Source organism: Caenorhabditis briggsae, assembly GCF_000004555.2.
Source record: "Caenorhabditis briggsae complete genome, chrI, whole genome shotgun sequence".
Lineage (NCBI taxonomy): Eukaryota > Metazoa > Nematoda > Chromadorea > Rhabditida > Rhabditidae > Caenorhabditis > Caenorhabditis briggsae.
In genome coordinates, this window is record NC_013489.2 from 12,627,302 (window position 1) to 12,645,535 (window position 18,234).

An 18,234-nucleotide genomic window follows, 5' to 3' on the forward strand; every position below is an offset into this window, starting at 1 on the left:
TTCTGAATTTCTGAATTTCTGAATTTCTGAATTTCTGAATTTCTGAATTTCTGAATTTCTTACTATTGCAAAAAGGTAATCCTATTAGTACAGTATTACCCAAAGGTACAGTAATCTGCCCAGCTACACAAAACAGAAATTTTTTGAATTTCTGAATTTTTGAATTTTTGAATTTTTTGAATTTTTTGAATTTTAAAAAAATCGTGAAAACCTTTTTTTAAAAAAACTACAGTAATCCAAAAAATCAAAATATCGTCCAAAAAAAAAAACGAAAACCACAGTAATAAGAAAATCCAAAAATTATTTTTGAAAAAAAAGAACAACTACAGTAAGCCAAGAAAAACTATTTATTTCCAAAAAATGAAAGAAACTACAGTAATCTAAAAATCGAATAAGAAATAATACAGTAACCCAAAAAGAACTTATTTCCAACAGAAACAAATTTACAGTAACCCAGACTACAGTAATCCAAACATTGAATAAAAATTTCAGTTACAATCTCTACAGTATGGATGAGCCAACGTCCTCTCGTTCTTCATCCAACAATTCCGACGAGTCCAGGTCCACATGAAATCTGGAATTTTCAGAAAAAAATTTTCAAAAAAAAATTTTTTCCAAGCATTTGAATTTACCGGTTTTTTTCAAAAAAGGAATTTCCCACGTTTTTTCTCATTTTTTGCACATTTTTCCATTTTTCCCGTGACCTTTTTTTTCCTTATGTCCCTTTAAAAAAGTGCCCCACGGCATCTGTTTTCCCACGTTTTCCACTGCTTCTAGACTCTTTCTCTGTTCGTTTTGCCAAAATAAAATTTTCTCTTGTCTGAAATTTTTTCGTCTGATCTGAAAATCGAATTCGAAAAATCGATAATCGATTGTGAGAAATGACGTGTCAACAGTCGATCAATCGTATCAGTGCACTGTTCAATGGAGCAATGACCCGAGCATTGGCTTCAGAAGATAAGGATGATTGGATTACGCATTTGAAGACGATTTCCAATTGTTTCACGAAGGTAAAGGATACAGTAATCTTTGAAAATATTCGGTTTTTCAAAAACTGGGTGTTTTTATAGTATCTTAGTTTTAGGTACTGTAGTTGTTAGGGTACATCATTCTGGAATTTTCAGGAATTTTTCAGATTTTTTTTAGTTTTCAAAAAATTTGATTTTGACTTTTTTTGATTTTGAAATTTTCGTTACCTTTAGGGGAATAATGGAACCGTTAGGACTACTAATATAACTACCAAATGTGTAGTTAGGAAATTACTGTATTTTGGAAAAGTTAGAAAAGGTAATAGGATTACTGTAGCTAAATTATTCGCTTTGGTAATGTAAAAATTACTGTAACGACATATTACATGCTACATACTTTTCTGTTTTGTGTAGCTGGGCAGATTACTGTACCTCTGGGTAATACTGTACTAATAGGATTACCTTTTTGCAATAGGAAGAAATTCAGAAATTCAGAAATTCAGAAATTCAGAAATTCAGAAATTCAGAAATTCAGAAATTCAGAAATTCAGAAATTCAGAAATTCAGAAATTCAGAAATTCAGAAATTCAGAAATTCAGAAATTCAGAAATTCAGAAATTCAGAAATTCAGAAATTCAGAAATTCAGAAATTCAGAAATTCAGAAATTCAGAAATTCAAAAATTCAAAAATTCAGAAATTCAGAAATTCAGAAATTCAGAGATTCAGAAATTCAGAAATTCAGAAATTCAGAAATTCAGAAATTCAGAGATTCAGAAATTCAGAAATTCAGAAATTCAGAAATTCAAAAATTCAGAAATTCAGAAATTCAGAAACTCGAAAATTCAAAAATTCGGAAATTCAGAAACTCGAAAATTCAAAAATTCGGAAATTCAGAAATTTAGAAACTCGAAAATTCAAAAATTCGGAAATTCAGAAATTTAGAAAAATCAGAATTTCAGAAATTCAGAAATTTAGAAATTCAGAAATTCAGAAAATCAAAAATCCGAAAACTCAGAAATTCAAAAATCCGAAAACTCAGAAATCTCAAATTTTCAGGTGTGCACAATTGCAATCACTGAGGAATCGGAAAAGAATACTGTAATTGAAGAGAATCGAGAATCTAAAGAAAAATGTATCGAATTGGAGGCCAAAGCAAACGCTCATGATGACGTCATCGCTCAATATCATCTTCTTCTGAATGCCGATCATCTCAGAAAATCCGATGAATTTTCGTTGGAAATGTTTTCGAAAGTTTTTTCGAAAGTGGTACTGTATTTTGAATTTTCGAATTTTTAAATTTCAGGATTTTTTAATTTTTGAAAATTCCAAATTTTCCAGCTCGACGAGGTCCGTTCCAATATGGCCCAAATCCGTGACTACCGTATGTTCGAGGCAAAATACAATGTGGAAAAGCGGAGAAACGAGAGAATGGCTCTTCATATCAATGAAATTTCCAAGAAGAATGTTTTGAATTTGATGGCAACCAGATTTTATGCTAGGGTGGGTTCTATAGTATGAAAATTGACTGGAATTAGCATAAAAACGGTGTTTAGTGATGGCCGAAAATGAATTGTTCTTGTTTAGAGCTTTAAAATGAGCCTAAACACGAGTTTATTCGCCTGATTTTGAATTTTCCCAAAATTTTTAATGGTCCATGCCTTTAAAGTCAAAATTCAAAATTTCCCAAAATATACCGTGTTTAGGTTCATTTTAAAGCTCTTGTTTTAAAAACCAAATTTCGGTTTCCTAGGCCACAATTTCCCGATTTTTAGGAGCTCGCCGCAATGCGACAAATGATGGATTTGGTGCGAAACGCGTCGAGCATCGAATCGGCGGTCAAATCGAAATTATGGGATGAAATTGAAAAAGAGAATCAATTGTTGCGTTTGAATACATTGTGGCTCGTTAATCGGTATGGTTTGGCGGGAAATTCAATAATTCAAAAAGTCTGAAATTTTCAGCATCAACTCTTCGGATCTCACAGGCGCCGCTTTCGAAAATGGCGATGATTGGCAGAGTCCACCTCGTCTAGTGATTCTGATGAGAGAGCATATCAATCAGGGATTAGGATTGGAAATCACTGGAGGATGTGATCAATTCCGTCCCGTTGTGGTCACGGGGAAATTGAAGAGATCCATGGCTGATGATGATCAGGTACAGTAATCCCGAACTCAATTATCTCACTTCCTATTAAAGATATCAAAATTGTGCCAATCGATAAAATGTTTATCATAATATTATCTACATTTTATCAGTTGGCAATTTTTTGATATCTTTTATAGGAACTGAGATAATTGAGCTTAAAGTTTCAGCTCCATCTCGACGATCGGATTCTGGCTATTGATGGGACTTTTGTGACAAATACTACGACTCATGCAGAAGTTCAGAAGATGTTGGAAAACGAGGTGGGAAGGATTCAGAATATTTGAATTTCAGATTCTCAAAAGTCTGTTATTTTCAGTCCGCCAAAGACTTCATTGCTCTCATCGTCTCCTCATTCGACCCAACCAAATATCAAATTGCTCATCCACGTCTTCAGAATATTCAGAAGACGTCCAGTCCCAATGAATCTTCGACCCATACTTCTACAGTATCCGCTGAAGAACATTAACTTGATTGTTTTTTGAATGATTTATTAGAAATAAAGTTTTTAAAAATAATTCCAAAAATCAGTAATTCTGAAATTCTGAAATTCAAAAATTTCGAAATTCTGAAAATCAAACTTTCAAGTAATCCTGATCTTATCGGATGCATTACTGTAGTTCATGAGGATCTCTGTAACTAGACTATGCATTACTGTATCTGATTTAGAGATTACTGTAGCTCATTTAGAGATTACTGTAACTCTTCTATGTACAAATGTGGGTTACAGTAATATAGAAGCAGACTACTGTAATCTGGGTACACTACACGGTGTGATACAGTAATATGAATAAGTAGAATTAAGAGATTCAGGGAGAAACGTAGTACAGTGTCCTTGATATACAGTTGTCCAGAAGTTCAGATATTCAGAAATCCAAGAAATTCCACAATTCAGAAATTCAGAAATTCAGAAATTCAGAAATTCAGAAATTCAGAAATTCAGAAATTCAGAAATTCAGAAATTCAGAAATTCAGAAATTCAGAAATTCAGAAATTCAGAAATTCAGAAATTCAGAAATTCAGAAATTCAGAAATTCAGAAATTCAGAAATTCAGAAATTCAGAAATTCAGAAATTCAGAAATTCAGAAATTCAGAAATTCAGAAATTCAGAAATTCAGAAGTTCAGAAGTTCAGAAGTTCAGAAATTCAGAAATTCAGAAATTCAGAAATTCAGAAATTCAGAAATTCAAAAATTCAGAAATTCAGAAATTCAGAAATTCAGAAATTCAGAAATTCAGAAATTCAGAAATTCAAAAATTCAGAAATTCAGAAATTCAGAAATTCAGAAATTCAGAAATTCAGAAATTCAGAAATTCAGAAATTCAGAAATTCAGAAATTCAGAAATTCAGAAATTCAGAAATTCAGAAATTCAGAAATTCAGAAATTCAGAAATTTAGAAATTCTGAAATTCTGAAAACCGAAATTCTGAAAATCGAAATTCTGAAAATCGAAATTCTGAAAATGATCTTTAAAATTCAAAAATTAATTATCATATTAAAAATTGGTTTTCCGTTGGAAATCCTCAAGTATACTGTAGCTGGCGTGTCGTTGGCGTTTCGAATTGTATATGTATTTTTCTGAAATTCAAAATTTCAATTTTCAATTTTCCCGCCAAAACTCACTTCTCAGAACTTTTCTTGTACTCAATCCCTTCGAAAATTCTCTCAAAATCCATTTCCACAACTTCCAAAGTAAAATTTCTCATTTTCAAAGCTCCGCCCATTTTCCAAAACTTCAAAAATCGATTGACGTCTTTATTGCTCAGCTTATTTCCGCTGATTTTCACAATTTCGGAATCCAGAAGACACGGAAAATCAAGCCAGAACTCATTGCTCATCGTTAAATTCTTAAATTCCCAAATTCGAAATTCGTTTTTAACAAATTCAGAAATCGAGGACATATCCAATTCCAAATCTTCCACGATTTTCAGATTATCCAAAATTTCAGACAAATTGTCAGCTGCATAATGGCTTAAATCCACGTGTCCGAATTTTATCGATTTTTGAGTTTGACCCAAATATTTCAAAATATTCATTGATTTTTGGGTATAGATTCTGGATTCTTTCATATAAAGAATTTCAATGGGTCGCAGATAGAAATTTGTGATTTCCAGAATCAAATTTTGCCATTTTTCCGAGCAAAAAATTAATTTTTTTGGCTCTAGAACCATCCAGAAACTTCCAAAAAACTTGGGGATTTTTCGAAAATAACACGAAAAATATTGAAATGAATTTCCAGTTTCATATTGAATTCCAATGCTGAAATTCTCGTTCAAATGAATGTCTAGAGAATAGGAATGCGGAGATTTTTGAATAATTTTTTGAGAGAGTCGATTGCACATTTTGGAGCATCTGGAGAGGAGAAATCTGGAAAAAAATTTGGGGATTTCAGTTGAAAATGGTGGCCTAGAAAGCCAAAATTGGTGACCCGGAAATCCACATTGTGATCGCCTAGAAAACTCCTGAATTGGTGGCCTAGAAAACCAGAAAATAGCGGCCTAGAAATCCAAAAATTTGATGGCCTAGTTGTTCTAAATTTCGTGGCCTAGAATCCCAAAACATGATGGCCTAGAAAACCAGAAAAGGGTGGCCTAGAAAATCTAGAAAATTGGTGGCCTAGAAATCCAAAAAATTATGGCCGAGAAACCCAAAACATCGGTGGCCTAGAAATTCAAAGAATCGGTGGCCTAGAAACTCTAAGCCAACAAAAAATGGATGTCCTGGGAACCCAAAGAACCCCTGGCCTATAAATCCGAAAAATTATAGCCTAGAAACCCAAACTCTGTGGCCTAGAAAACCAACAAAAAAATGACCTAAAAATTTAAAAAAAGGCGATCTAGAAACCCAAAAGAATGGTGGCCTAGAAATACAAAAAGTCGTGGCCTAGAAACCCGAAAACTGGTGGCCTAGAGAACCGCATTTTGTGGACGAGAAACCCAAAAATATGATTGCCTAGAAATACAAAAAGTCGTGGGGCCTAGAAAACTCCTAGAATTGGTGGCCTAGAAAACCAGAAAAAAGCGGCCTAGAAATCCGGATTTTGTAGCCTAGAAACCCAAAAATATGATGGCCTAGGAATTCTAAATTTCGCGGCCTAGAATCCCAAACATGGTGGCCAAGAAAATCGAAAAATGATGGTCGAACAATCCAAAAGAATTGTGGCCTAGAAACCCGAAACTTTATGGCCTAGTACCCCGAAATATGACGGCCTAGGATGTCGGGGCCTACAAAATCCATAGCTCGTGACCAATAAAACCATATAAATGGGGGGGGGGGGGGCAGCCGAAAAATCCAAAATATCGGTGGCCTAGGAATACAAAATATAATGCTCTAGAATCCTGAAGAATGGTGGCCTAGAAAACCAGCTTTTATGGCCTCGAAACCTGAGAAATCGTGGCCTAGGAAACCAAATAGTCATGGTCTAGAAAATTCCAAATAATGCTAACCTAAACACTCTAAAAAATGGTGGCCTAGAAATCCTAAAAAAAACGTGCCCTGGAAATTTAAAATTGGTGACCTAGACACCCAAAATATGATGCCCTAAAAGGAATCCGAACTATGACCTAGATAACCAAATTTCATGGCCTAGAATCCTAGAAAATGATGGCCTAGAAAACCAAAAACTCGGTGGCCTAGAAAACCCGAAAACTCATGACCTAGAAATCCAAATACAAACTCACAATTCGATGGGTTCCAGATGGCTGAGAACTTCGTTGAGTGATACCAAATCCAGACGGAGTAGCTGGACCATGATTGGCGGGAACTGAAAAATGTGTTTTTGCGAGAGAAAAAATGATGGCCTAGAAACCCGAAAATTGGTGGCCTAGAACTTTAGAAATGTCCTAGAACACCCCAAAAAATGTACAAGAGAAAACAGAAGAATGGTCCATTAGACACAAAAAAGGACCCCCCCCCTCCCAAAAAAAAGTGGGCGGAGTCTAAACCGGAGGGACCTCCTGTCATAGTACATGACAGATGATGGATTTATGATGGTGTCATGACCCCTATGAATGGGGTCAAACTGAGCAATTTGACAGGTCACCTTCCGGTGGAGAAAAGCTTGGGAAAATGGTACAAATATTTGGGTGACCTAGAATCCCAACTTGGGTTTCTAGTCATCATTTCTTTGATTTCTAGGCCACTTTTTAATTAATTAATTACTGTCAGACGATTGAATCTTAAAAATTGTATTTCCCATCAAAAAGTACCCCGGGGCAGATGAAAAATCGAGAATTTCCAAGGTGGCCGAGTTTTTACTTTTTTCTAGGCCACCAATTGAAAAGTTCGGCCATGAATTGTTTCAACTCAGGAAAAAGTGTTCTTGGCTAGTTTCTAACGGGAAATTTGAATTTCTAATCAATTTTACTTATACTCGCCTAACAAGTCCAACGTCGAATCGAAACCGTAGTCTCCAATCCAAGTTTTTATTTCTTGGATTTCTAGGCCATCGTTTTTGGTTTCCTAGGCCACAGAATCTGATTTTATACGACATAGTATTCTGGTTTCTAGGTCATAAATTTTAGGAGTTTTCTGGTCCACGACTTTTTTCTATTTCTAGGTCATTATGTTTTGGAATTCTCGGCCACAAAATGCGGTTCTCTAGGCCACCAGTTTTCGGGTTTCTAGGTCACCATTCTTTTGGGTTTCTAGATCGCTTTCTTTTAATGTATAGGCCATGCATTTTTTTGGTTGTCCAGGTCACATAGTTTGGGTTTCTAGGTTATAATTTTTCGGATTTCTAGGTCACGGTTCTTTGGATTTCCAGGACATTCATTTTTTGTTGGCTTGGAGTTTCTAGGCCACTATCCTTTGAATTTCTCGTCCACGAAACCCGGTTTTCTAGGCCATCTTTTTTTTTCAATTTTCTAGGCCACATTATCTTACGGCAAGCACTCATCATGTTTCTAGGTCGCCATTTTTGAGTTTTCCAGGTCACTATTTTGAGGATTCTAGGCCACTGTACTTTAGAGCTTCTAGGCAGTCATTCTTTGGTTTTCTAGGTCACCACTATTTGGATTTCTCGGCCACTGCTCTTCGGCTTTCTAGGTCACGATTGTTAGAGTTTATTAGGTCATCATTTTTTGATTTTCTAGACCTTTTTTCAAAATTTGTTTGTAAGATTTTCAGCTGTTTTGATTTTCAGCTATCTTTTTTGAAGTCTCTCTTTTGCAAACTTGCCGCCTTTTTCTTCTATTTGAATTATAAAAATGTTCTCCTTCTTCTTCCCCAAAATACCCGAAAATCCCTTTTTCCGAAAACTGAATGCAGTCAGAAGTGGGGAAAATAATAAATGTGCAGCTGTCCTCTCCTTCATCCTCTTCTTTTCTGAAGGAGACGAATTGAAAATCCTATAAAATTTATCCTCCTCCTCCTCCTTCTTCTTCTTCTTATTCTTCTTCTTCTTATTCTTCTCCCAGATTTTCTATGAGTCTCATCTCCAGATTTCTGGAGATTTCATAGGTTTTTTTTGGAATCAACGGCATCTTTTTTTCGTCTTTTTTATTTCATGAAACCTTTCGAGAAGTGTCCGAAATTCGGAGATTTTTTTTCTGAGTCTTTATCTTCTCTTTTCTGATGTTTCTGAAAAAATTGATTTTCCCATTTCCCGATTCTCCGAGTTTTTCAATTTTCATTTTTCGATTTCTTGATTTTTGACTTTCTGATTTTCTGAATTTTCAAATTTCAGTTATTTTTTGCTTGTGGATATGTGGAAATCTGGATTTTTCAAAATATTTCATTTTTTGCATTGCTTGAATTTTTCGATTTTTCCAGTAAACTTGAATTTAGGAATTTAAATTGTTGGTTTTTTCAAATTTCTGAGTTTCTGACTTTTTCCACAAATTCTAAAAATTTGGGTTTTTTTGGAAATTTCTCAAATCTCAAGAATTTTTTTTCCATTCGAATTTTCCAGATTTTTTGAGCTGTGGAGTTTTTTTTCAGAATTTGAAAAAACATTTCTGACATTTTCCATTTTTTAAAACTTCTAAACTGTCAAATATCTGAAAATCTGAATTTCTGAATTTCAAAAATCTGAAATCCTGATTTTCTGAACTTCTGAATTTAACAAGTTTTGCTGAATCCGGAAAATTCCGAATCTTGTAAAAAGTCTCAAATTTTCGAATTTCAAAAATAATTCAAAAAACTTGAAATTTCTACAAGTTGGTCAAGTTTCTCAAAAATTCTGAAAGTTAGAAATTCAGAATTTCAAAAATTGTTCATTCGAATTTTTTGGCTACAGTAACCCATTGTCTGTTTAACAGATCATTTCGGCACTGTAAACGATGTCTGAATTCCAGAATACGCGAGTTTCAGAATGTTTTCCGTTTTAGTGATTTTGGATTTCTCCAGAATTTCTGAATTTCGGAATTTTCCCCATCTTCTAAATTCCAATTTCTCGTGTGTTTCTCCCCAATAAAAACCTCTAATTTGAAAAAAAATGTTTTCAAAACAATTCTTATCTTTTTTCCTTTTCAAATTCCTTTCCTTTGATCTCAAACCGCCATCACATCATCATCATCATTCATACCCCTTTTGAACCAAATAATTTCTAATTATTTTTGTCTAGAATTTTAGTCTTCATGACCTTCTTCTTCTTCTTTTTTTCTTATCAAAACTTCTCCATATCCAACAACAAAAAAGCCGACAAAAAGAAGAAGAAAAAGAAGAAAAGAAGCCGAACGATTTTTTCGAAAAAAAAAATGGATGGGTTGGGGAAAGAAGAAGAAGAAAGAGAGAAAATAATAAATGAGGCGCAATATAAGTGTTAGTTGTGTCGTTTGGAGAGAGATAGACTAGAGAAGAGAGACGCAGACAGGCAGAGAGCGAGTGTCGGCGAACATCAAAGAGTTTTAAAGGCGCCGCCGGCCGACCGCCCGCCCGGGAGGCGGCCGCGTTTTGAAGAAGAAGAGGAGGAAGGAGGTTTTTGTCTTTTCCTTTCTGTTTCTGGTTCAAGTGGAATATTAAGGCTGGCTCGTCTTTTCTTCTATTTTCTGGCGACGTCTTCTTAAGATATCCTAAAATTTTGATCTTTAAAATTTGATCCCTAATTTTGGTTTTCTTGGCTGAAGCCTTAATTTCCATCCTTAATTATGGTTCTCAAAATTTGATCTTTGAAACTAGGTCCTTTAAAGTTTGGTTTTCCTAATTTTGTGTCATTAATATTTGGTCCTTAATTTTAGAATCCTAAAGTTGGAATCCTAAAAACTTCTGAAATTTTGGTTTATTTATTTTGACTCTCAGATTTTGGTCCCTAACATTAAGAACCCTTAAAATTTGGTCCTTATTTCAGGTCCTTGGAATTTCAAGTTTCTTTTTTTTTACTTTTTAGTCCTCCGATTATGGTCCTAATTTTGAACAATTTGGTTCGGACCGACCAGAATCGTCATTTATGGAAAATTGAATCAAAAAATTTAGAATTTTCTCGATATTTTTGGGGATTTTTTGGTTCAAATTCAGCAGTTCAGATAACTTAAAGTGTTTGAAAATCGGAAAATTCTGAAATTCCAAAATATTCAGAAAAATTTGGTTTTTTTCCCCATAAAATTAAAACAGTTTCTAAGATACTGGAACCCTGGAATTCTATTATTTTGAAATTCTGAAGTTTTTTGACTTTTGAGATAATTCCCAAAAATTGATATTGAAAATTCAAAAACTTCGAAATCCCAGAAATTTCAAATCGTGAATTTATAAGATGAAATTCTCCGATTCAAAAGCTTTGGATAAGAGGAAAAATCAAAAATCCTGGGAATTTGAAAAATTCCAAATTCTCGAAATTAAAGTTGAAATTTCAATATTTTAGGGACTCCCAAAGTTCAAAAATCATTTTGAAAACTCCAGAAAAAAGTGAGTTCATCAAAAAATACTCCTCTTAGATAAGCCTATTTTTTTCAATCTTTCGGTAGTCAATTTTCCAATTTCAAATTTCGCGCCAATTGCTGTCATTTTCACCACATGGTGCATATGTCCTCGAATGACCTTCTTTTTTGCAAAAATTTGGAAATTTCAAATTTTTCTGTGATGCTGAGGTTTAGAAATTCTGAATTTTAGAATTTCAAAATGTCAGAATCCCAATTTTTCAGAGCCTCGGAAATTCAGAAATTCAGAAATTCAGAAATTCAGAAATTCAGAAATCCAGAAATTCAGAAATCCAGAAATTCAGAAATTCAGAAATTCAGAAATTCAGAAATCCAGAAATTCAGAAATTCAGAAATTCAGAAATTCAGAAATTCAGAAATTCAGAAATTCAGAAATTTAGAAATTCAGAAATCCAGAAATTCAGAAATTCAGAAATTCAGAAATTCAGATTTTAACGTCTCAAACTTTGGTTCCCTACAATCAACGTTCCTTTACTTCGACAAAACTTTTCATTCTCTGCGTCTCTCTCTCTCTCCCTCTCTCTTCCTGTTATCTGCTCATCTTGAGAAATGGAGAGTGAAGGAGTATATGTACTACTTCTTCCAAACAGCCCCTTCACCCATTACTCTTCTTCTCCAACTGTCTGCGTCTCTCCACCGATCAACACTTTCTCGCCGCCTCGTCCCACACTCTTATCGCTTTCTTTAATGATGTGATGGTGTGCCTCATTATTCACCTCCCTCGCCTTCTCTCTCTCTTTCTCTCTCTCTCAGTCAAAAATGACCATGTTCCTTTAAAATATGTTTTTGCAGAAAACCTCAAATTTCTTGGTTATCTTATCAGCCATTTTTCCTTTTGTATCTCTTTTTTTAGATTTTCGGAGATTCTATTCTATGGGTTTTGACCTAGTTTTTGAAGTGATTGATATGAGAAACCGAGGGTTTTAGAGATAAGAGATAAGAGGAAAAAATGATTGTGTAGGTAAGGAATTTCTGAATTTCTGAATTTCTGAATTTCTGAATTTCTGAATTTCTGAATTTCTGAATTACTGAATTTTGAATTTCTGAATTTCTGAATTTTTGAATTTCTGAATTTCTGAATTTCGGAATTTCTGAATTTCTGAATTTCTGAATTTCTGAATTTCTGAATTATTGAATTTTTGAATTTCTGAATTTTTGAATTTTTGGATTTCTGAATTTCGGAATTTCTGAATTTCTGAATTTCTGAATTTTTTCCTACTTATGTCTATTTTTGTTTATTATTTCCCCGATTTTCTCGAATTTTCAGTTTTTTCAACTTTCCAAAATTCCAGGGGCTGTGGGGGTAATATGGAGAGTGGACCATCATCTCATCTCGACTGGGCTCGTAGTCTGGAAGCGGTTCTTTCAGATCGGACGGCTTTGGATTTATTCCAAAAATGGTTAATGGAATATTCATTACCGCAATATTTGGATCTATATTTTGCAATTCGAGCGTTTGAGAGAATGACTTTGGAAGGGAAACCAGAGGTGAGAATTTGGCTTAAATTAGAAATTTTTTCTGAAAATCGGCTCAAAATTTGGTTGTTAATCATCGAATTCCATAATTCAACATTTCCAGAAAATTCGATTTTTTCCGGAAAAAAATTTTGGAATAATTTCATAGTTAACGACATTTCTAAATGAAAACTATAGATTTTTCAAACATTCTGGGTTTTTTACAGTTTCATGAATTCCAGAAGCCCAGAATTCGTAAAATTCTGAATTTCGAAATTTCAATTTTTCAGAAAAATCAACTGTCCAAATCGATTTACTGCAAATTTCTGTCATCACGAACTGGAAATTGTGAAGCGATTCCGAAACATTTCAAAGCGCCGGTGAGTCTTTTTTTTCTGAAATTTCGAAATTTCAGAAGTTCAGAAGTTCAGAAATCGGGATTTCTGAAGAAAGCTCTGGAGTTTTTAACTCTGGAATACAATTTCTCAAAAAATCAAAAAATCAGAAATTTGAAACTTTCAAAAATTCGAATACCGTAAAACCTGTAATAGAAGGACCTCCACACTGTCAACTTTGAGATCAATTATCTCGATTCCTGTGAAAGAAATCAAAAATCTGATAAAGTATTGGTGATATTATGATAAACTGAAAAATCTATAGTTTTCATTTAGAAATGTCGTTAACTATGAAATTATTCCAAAAATTTTTTCCGGAAAAAATCGAATTTTCTGGAAACGTTGAATTATGGAATTCGATGATTAACAACCAAATTTTGAGCCGATTTTCAGAAAAAATTTCAAATTTCAGCCAAATTCTCACCTCTGGTTTCCCTTCCAAAGTATAACAGTTATCAGTTTTCATCTTTTTCATATCTCTAACAGGAACCGAGATAAATTACCTGAATTTCGAAAGAGGGCCCTTTTATTAGGGTTTGCGGTTTTACAGGTTCAACACGTTTTACGGTATCTGAAATTCCCAAATCTAGAAATTCAAAATGTCCAATTTTTTTGAGTTTTTAGAAATTTCGGAATTTTCGGTTTATTGAAAAATTCAACTATTTCAAAATTTTCAGATATTGAAAAATAAAAAATTTTCCAGATAAAAAAATTAATCTGAAAATCAGAGATTCCGAGATTCTGGAATGTGGAAATTCTGAAATTCTGAAGTTTTGAAATTCAGAAATGCTTTTTTCAGAAATTCAAAAAAAAAATTCCAGATCGGTGAGAAAATTCGCCATGGAATCGATTTGGAAGACCGCGCATTTTCCCATTGCTCATCCTTCGTCGTTGATTTTCTTCGACGTCAACACGAAGAATTCGTCAGGTCCGATGAGTTCATTGAGGCGTTAAATAAGGTTAGACTCCGCCCACTTTTCCCAAAACCTACAGTAATCCTCCAGATGTCATCCTCCACCGACTCTTCGTCCTCTCATCAGAACACCATTCGAAAATCTGGCTCTTCTAAAAGAACAGCTACTCAATTGACAGCCGAGGCTTTGTTGAAAACCAAACACGACAGGCATACGAAATTTGGAGAATTGTAAGTTCATAATTTTTTCGAATTTTCTAAAAAATTATTTAAGAAAACTCGAAAAAATGTATCCATCGGCGCGCCAGCCGTACGTCTGCAACGCCACCACATCCCACAACGACTCTGCCGTCAGCTCATCATTTTCTGGAGATGCTCCTGGAGCACACAGATCGAATCGGTAAGATTGGAAACCTGAAAATTTTAATTTGGGGAGTTGAGAGCTTTAAAATGAGTATAAACAAGGCATATTTTGGGGGATTTTGATTTTTGGCCCGAAACAGTTCAGGCCGTAACTAGACTCTTTTTGGTCCAAATGTAAAGTAGTTATTTTCAAAATTATAAACACGTTTTGAGTTTCAAAATGAGTATAAACACGACCTACTTTAAAAAATATTTATTTATTGCCCTAAAATTGGTTTGGGCTTTTTTGAATTTTGACTTTTTACGGCGGCCAGTTTGGGCCGAAAAAGGCTAAGAAACAAATTTTCAGAAGTAAGCCTTGTTTATACTCATTTTAATGCGCAAAACAAACCAAAGACAGTTATTCGAAGATTTTTGAGTTCAGACTAAAATTGACCCAGTTATGATCCAAAAACTGATTTTAGGTCTTAAACTATGCCTTGTTTACACTCATTTTGAAGCTCTTAACGTCCCAAATGGATATTTTGAATCCATTTTTCTCTTTCTCCACAAAACCCTAATTTTTCAGACTCCGTCACTTGCGCGAAGAGCAAGCCCACCAGAATCGGGATACGGCTACAGTACCCCGCGTCGAGAAGCAACAGGCCTCATCAGCCGCCGACCAACCGTTTGACCATGCGACCGAAAATGGAAGGAGAGGATTCTCAATGGAAATCACAAAAAAATTGTTGCGACATTTGGATAAGGTCAAAATGAATGAGGAAATGGAGAGAAGGATTGATGATATCGAGGAGTGTCGGTATACGGTAAGTGTTGTTTGGAAATGCTGTAGATTATTGAATTTGTGAGATTGAGAGCTTCAAAATGAGTGTAAACAAGACATACTTTCAGGTTTTGCATTTTTCGCCTAAAATCAGATTTTGGTCCATAAATTGATCAATTTTTGTCGAAACTCAAATTATTTGGCTCCACATTGTTTGGCATGTGAAGAACTTCAAAATGAGTACCAACAAGGCATACGGGTGAAATTTTCGATTTTTACCCTAAATTGGGACACGGGCCGAAATATGGAAAAAATCAAAATTTTTCGAAGTATGCCATGTTTATACTCATTTAAAAGCTCCTAGCAAAACAAATATTTCGATGTAAACAAAATTGAATTTGGACCAAAATTGACCAAGTTATGGACCAAACCAATTTTAGGCCAAAAATCAAAATTTCAAAAGTATGCCTTGTTTATACTCATTTTGAAACTATTGACAAGATAAATATTTAAATGTTAGCAAAATTAAATTTGAATCATAATTGACCAAATTTTGGACCAAAAAAGGCAAAAATCAAAATTTCAAAAGTTTGCCTTGTTTATACTCATTTTGAAGCGCATAACGAGCCAAATTCAATAGATGATGTAATTTCTGGATTACTGTACTTCAATAAAATTTGGAATATTTCAGACAATCGATATGGTGAATGGAACTGAAGCCGATGTGGATATGGGCGGAATTGATGAGGACGAAGAATTGGATGATTATTTGAAAATGAAAATGACGGATGATTCTCAAAAAGGATCCCAAAATCGGTCGCCGAAGGGACCGAATTCTGGAGAAAAGGAGAAGGATGGAGTATCGAAGAATGGTGAGATTCAAGACCTATTTTTGGGGAAAAAGTTTAGAAAGTTTTATGAGTTTTGGACTATTTTCGACATTTTCAAGCTATTTTCCCCGAATTTTTGGGCCCAACCAAATTCCCATACCCACCAATCAAATCTGTCACCACCTAGCAAAAAAAATGGGTTCCTTTTTCCGCTGTTCCCAGGAAGGGATTAGGAGAGGAGACCACCCCCCTTGAAAGTGACAGATGCTGATTGATTGGTCTCTTTTTGGTGACTTCTTATGGGAACCCTCGGTTTTTTGGAAGAATACTGTAAATGGGAAGGTTTGAATTTTAGGGTAATTTTAGAATCCTGAAATTTCAGAAGTTCGGAATCTCAGAATCTCAGAATATCAGAATCTCAGAATCTCGGAGTCTCAGAATCTCAGAATCTCAGAATCTCAGAATATCAGAATCTCAGAATCTCAGAATCTCAGAATCTCAGAATCTCAGAATCTCAGAATCTCAGAATCTCAGAATCTCAGAATCTCGGAATCTCAGAATCTCAGAATCTCAGAATCTCAGAATCTCAGAATCTCAGAATCTCAGAACCTCAGAATCTCGGAATCTCAGAATCTCAGAGTCTCGGAATCTCAGAATCTCAGAATCTCAGAATCTCAGAATCTCAGAATCTCAGAATCTCAGAATCTCAGAATCTCAGAATCTCAGAATCTCAGAATCTCAGAATCTCAGAATCTCAGAATCTCAGAATCTCAGAATCTCAGAATCTCAGAATCTCAGAACCTCAGAATCTCAGAATCTCAGAATCTCAGAATTTCAGAATCTCAGAATATCAGAATATCAGAATCTCAGCAACTCAGAATCTCAGAATCTCAGAATCTCAGGATCTCAGAATTTCAGAATCTCAGAATCTCAGAATCTCAGAATATCAGATTCTGGAAATCTTGAAATCCTATGACCATAGGATCTCGGAATCCCAGCATCCTCCAGAATCTCACAGAATCTCAGAATCTCAGAATCTCAGAATCTCAGAATCTCAGAATCTCAGAATCTCAGAATCTCAGAATCTCAGGATCTCAGAATCTCAGAATCTCAGAATCTCAGAATCTCAGAATCTCAGAATAGGATCTCAGAATCTCAGAATCTCAGAATCTCAGAATCTCAGAATCTCAGAATCTCAGAATCTCAGAATCTCAGAATCTCGGAATCTCAGAATCTCAGAATCTCAGAATCTCAGAATCTCAGAATCTCAGAATCTCAGAATCTCAGAATCTCAGAATCTCAGAATCTCAGAGTCTCAGAATCTCAGAATCTCAGAATCTCAGAATCTCAGAATCTCAGAATCTCAGAATCTCAGAATCTCAGAATCTCAGAATCTCAGAATCTCAGAATCTCAGAATCTCAGAATCTCAGAATTTCAGAATCTCAGAATATCAGAATATCAGAATCTCAGCAACTCAGAATCTCAGAATCTCAGAATCTCAGGATCTCAGAATTTCAGAATCTCAGAATCTCAGAATCTCAGAATATCAGATTCTGGAAATCTTGAAATCCTATGACCATAGGATCCTGGAATCCCAGCATCCTCCAGAATCTCAGAATCTCAGAATCTCAGAATCTCAGAATCTCAGAATCTCAGAATCTCAGAATCTCAGAATCTCAGAATCTCAGGATCTCAGAATCTCAGAATCTCAGAATCTCAGAATCTCAGAATCTCAGAATCTCAGAATCTCAGAATCTCAGAATCTCAGAATCTCAGAATCTCAGAATCTCAGAATCTCAGAATCTCAGAATCTCAGAATCTCAGAATCTCAGAATCTCAGAATCTCAGAATCTCAGAATCTCAGAATCTCAGAATCTCAGAATCTCAGAATCTCAGAATCTCAGAATCTCAGAATCTCAGAATCTCAGAATCTCAGAATCTCAGAATCTCAGAATCTCAGAATCTCAGAATCTCAGAATCTCAGAATCTCAGAATCTCAGAATCTCAGAATCTCAGAATCTCAGAATCTCAGAATCTCAGAATCTCAGAATCTCAGAATCTCAGGATCTCAGAATCTCAGAATCTCAGAATCTCAGAATCTCAGAATATCAAAATCTCAGAATCTCAGAATCTCAGAATCTCAGAATCTCAGAATCTTAGAATCTTAGAATCTTAAAATCTCAGAATCTTAAAATCTCAGAATCTTAGAATCTCAGAATCTCAGAATCTCAGAATCTCAGAATCTCAGAATCTCAGGAACTTAGAATCTCAGAATCTCAGAATCTCAGAATCTCAGAATATCAGAATCTCAGAATCTCAGAATCTCAGAATCTCAGAATCTCAGAATCTCAGAATATCCCTTCCAAAGTCATCTCTCAAACGCTTGAATTGCAAAATATAGATCCAAATATTGCGGTAATGAATATTCCATTAACCATTTTTGGAATAAATCCAAAGCCGTCCGATCTGAAAGAACCGCTTCCAGACTACGAGCCCAGTCGAGATGAGATGATGGTCCACTCTCCATA

The 18,234-nt window shown here is 34.8% G+C and overlaps 4 protein-coding genes across 4 annotated transcripts in view; 3 read left to right on the forward strand and 1 right to left on the reverse strand.

The window, feature by feature from the left end:
• The window catches only part of CBG18798, a gene marked incomplete at both ends in the record, with an annotated part of 9,641 nt that extends 6,061 nt beyond the window's left edge, over window positions 1-3,580 (forward strand). The window contains 8 exons of the mRNA XM_045241365.1: window positions 493-530; window positions 880-1,058; window positions 2,026-2,235; window positions 2,308-2,469; window positions 2,742-2,881; window positions 2,931-3,123; window positions 3,282-3,374; window positions 3,431-3,580. Coding sequence (XP_045096581.1) covers window positions 493-530; window positions 880-1,058; window positions 2,026-2,235; window positions 2,308-2,469; window positions 2,742-2,881; window positions 2,931-3,123; window positions 3,282-3,374; window positions 3,431-3,580 — 1,165 coding nt within the window. The remainder of the gene's footprint in view (window positions 1-492; window positions 531-879; window positions 1,059-2,025; window positions 2,236-2,307; window positions 2,470-2,741; window positions 2,882-2,930; window positions 3,124-3,281; window positions 3,375-3,430) is intronic.
• Window positions 3,581-4,731: 1,151 nt separating this feature from the next.
• Window positions 4,732-5,148, reverse strand: CBG26594 (the record flags this gene model as incomplete). The annotated part of the gene is made up of 1 exon (XM_045241366.1): window positions 4,732-5,148. One exon carries the CDS (start codon window positions 5,146-5,148, stop codon window positions 4,732-4,734), a length of 417 nt encoding a protein of 138 aa, XP_045100133.1.
• A 6,019-nt stretch (window positions 5,149-11,167) lies between these two features.
• CBG18801 lies at window positions 11,168-11,674 on the forward strand (the record flags this gene model as incomplete). Its single annotated transcript, XM_002646375.1, has 1 exon — window positions 11,168-11,674. The coding sequence occupies one exon, from the start codon at window positions 11,168-11,170 to the stop codon at window positions 11,672-11,674; it is 507 nt and encodes a 168-aa protein (XP_002646421.1).
• A 620-nt stretch (window positions 11,675-12,294) lies between these two features.
• Cbr-pry-1 overlaps window positions 12,295-18,234 on the forward strand; it is a gene marked incomplete at both ends in the record, with an annotated part of 9,094 nt that continues 3,154 nt past the window's right edge. The window contains 6 exons of the mRNA XM_045241367.1: window positions 12,295-12,474; window positions 12,732-12,821; window positions 13,658-13,980; window positions 14,024-14,149; window positions 14,681-14,918; window positions 15,567-15,747. Coding sequence (XP_045096582.1) covers window positions 12,295-12,474; window positions 12,732-12,821; window positions 13,658-13,980; window positions 14,024-14,149; window positions 14,681-14,918; window positions 15,567-15,747 — 1,138 coding nt within the window. The remainder of the gene's footprint in view (window positions 12,475-12,731; window positions 12,822-13,657; window positions 13,981-14,023; window positions 14,150-14,680; window positions 14,919-15,566; window positions 15,748-18,234) is intronic.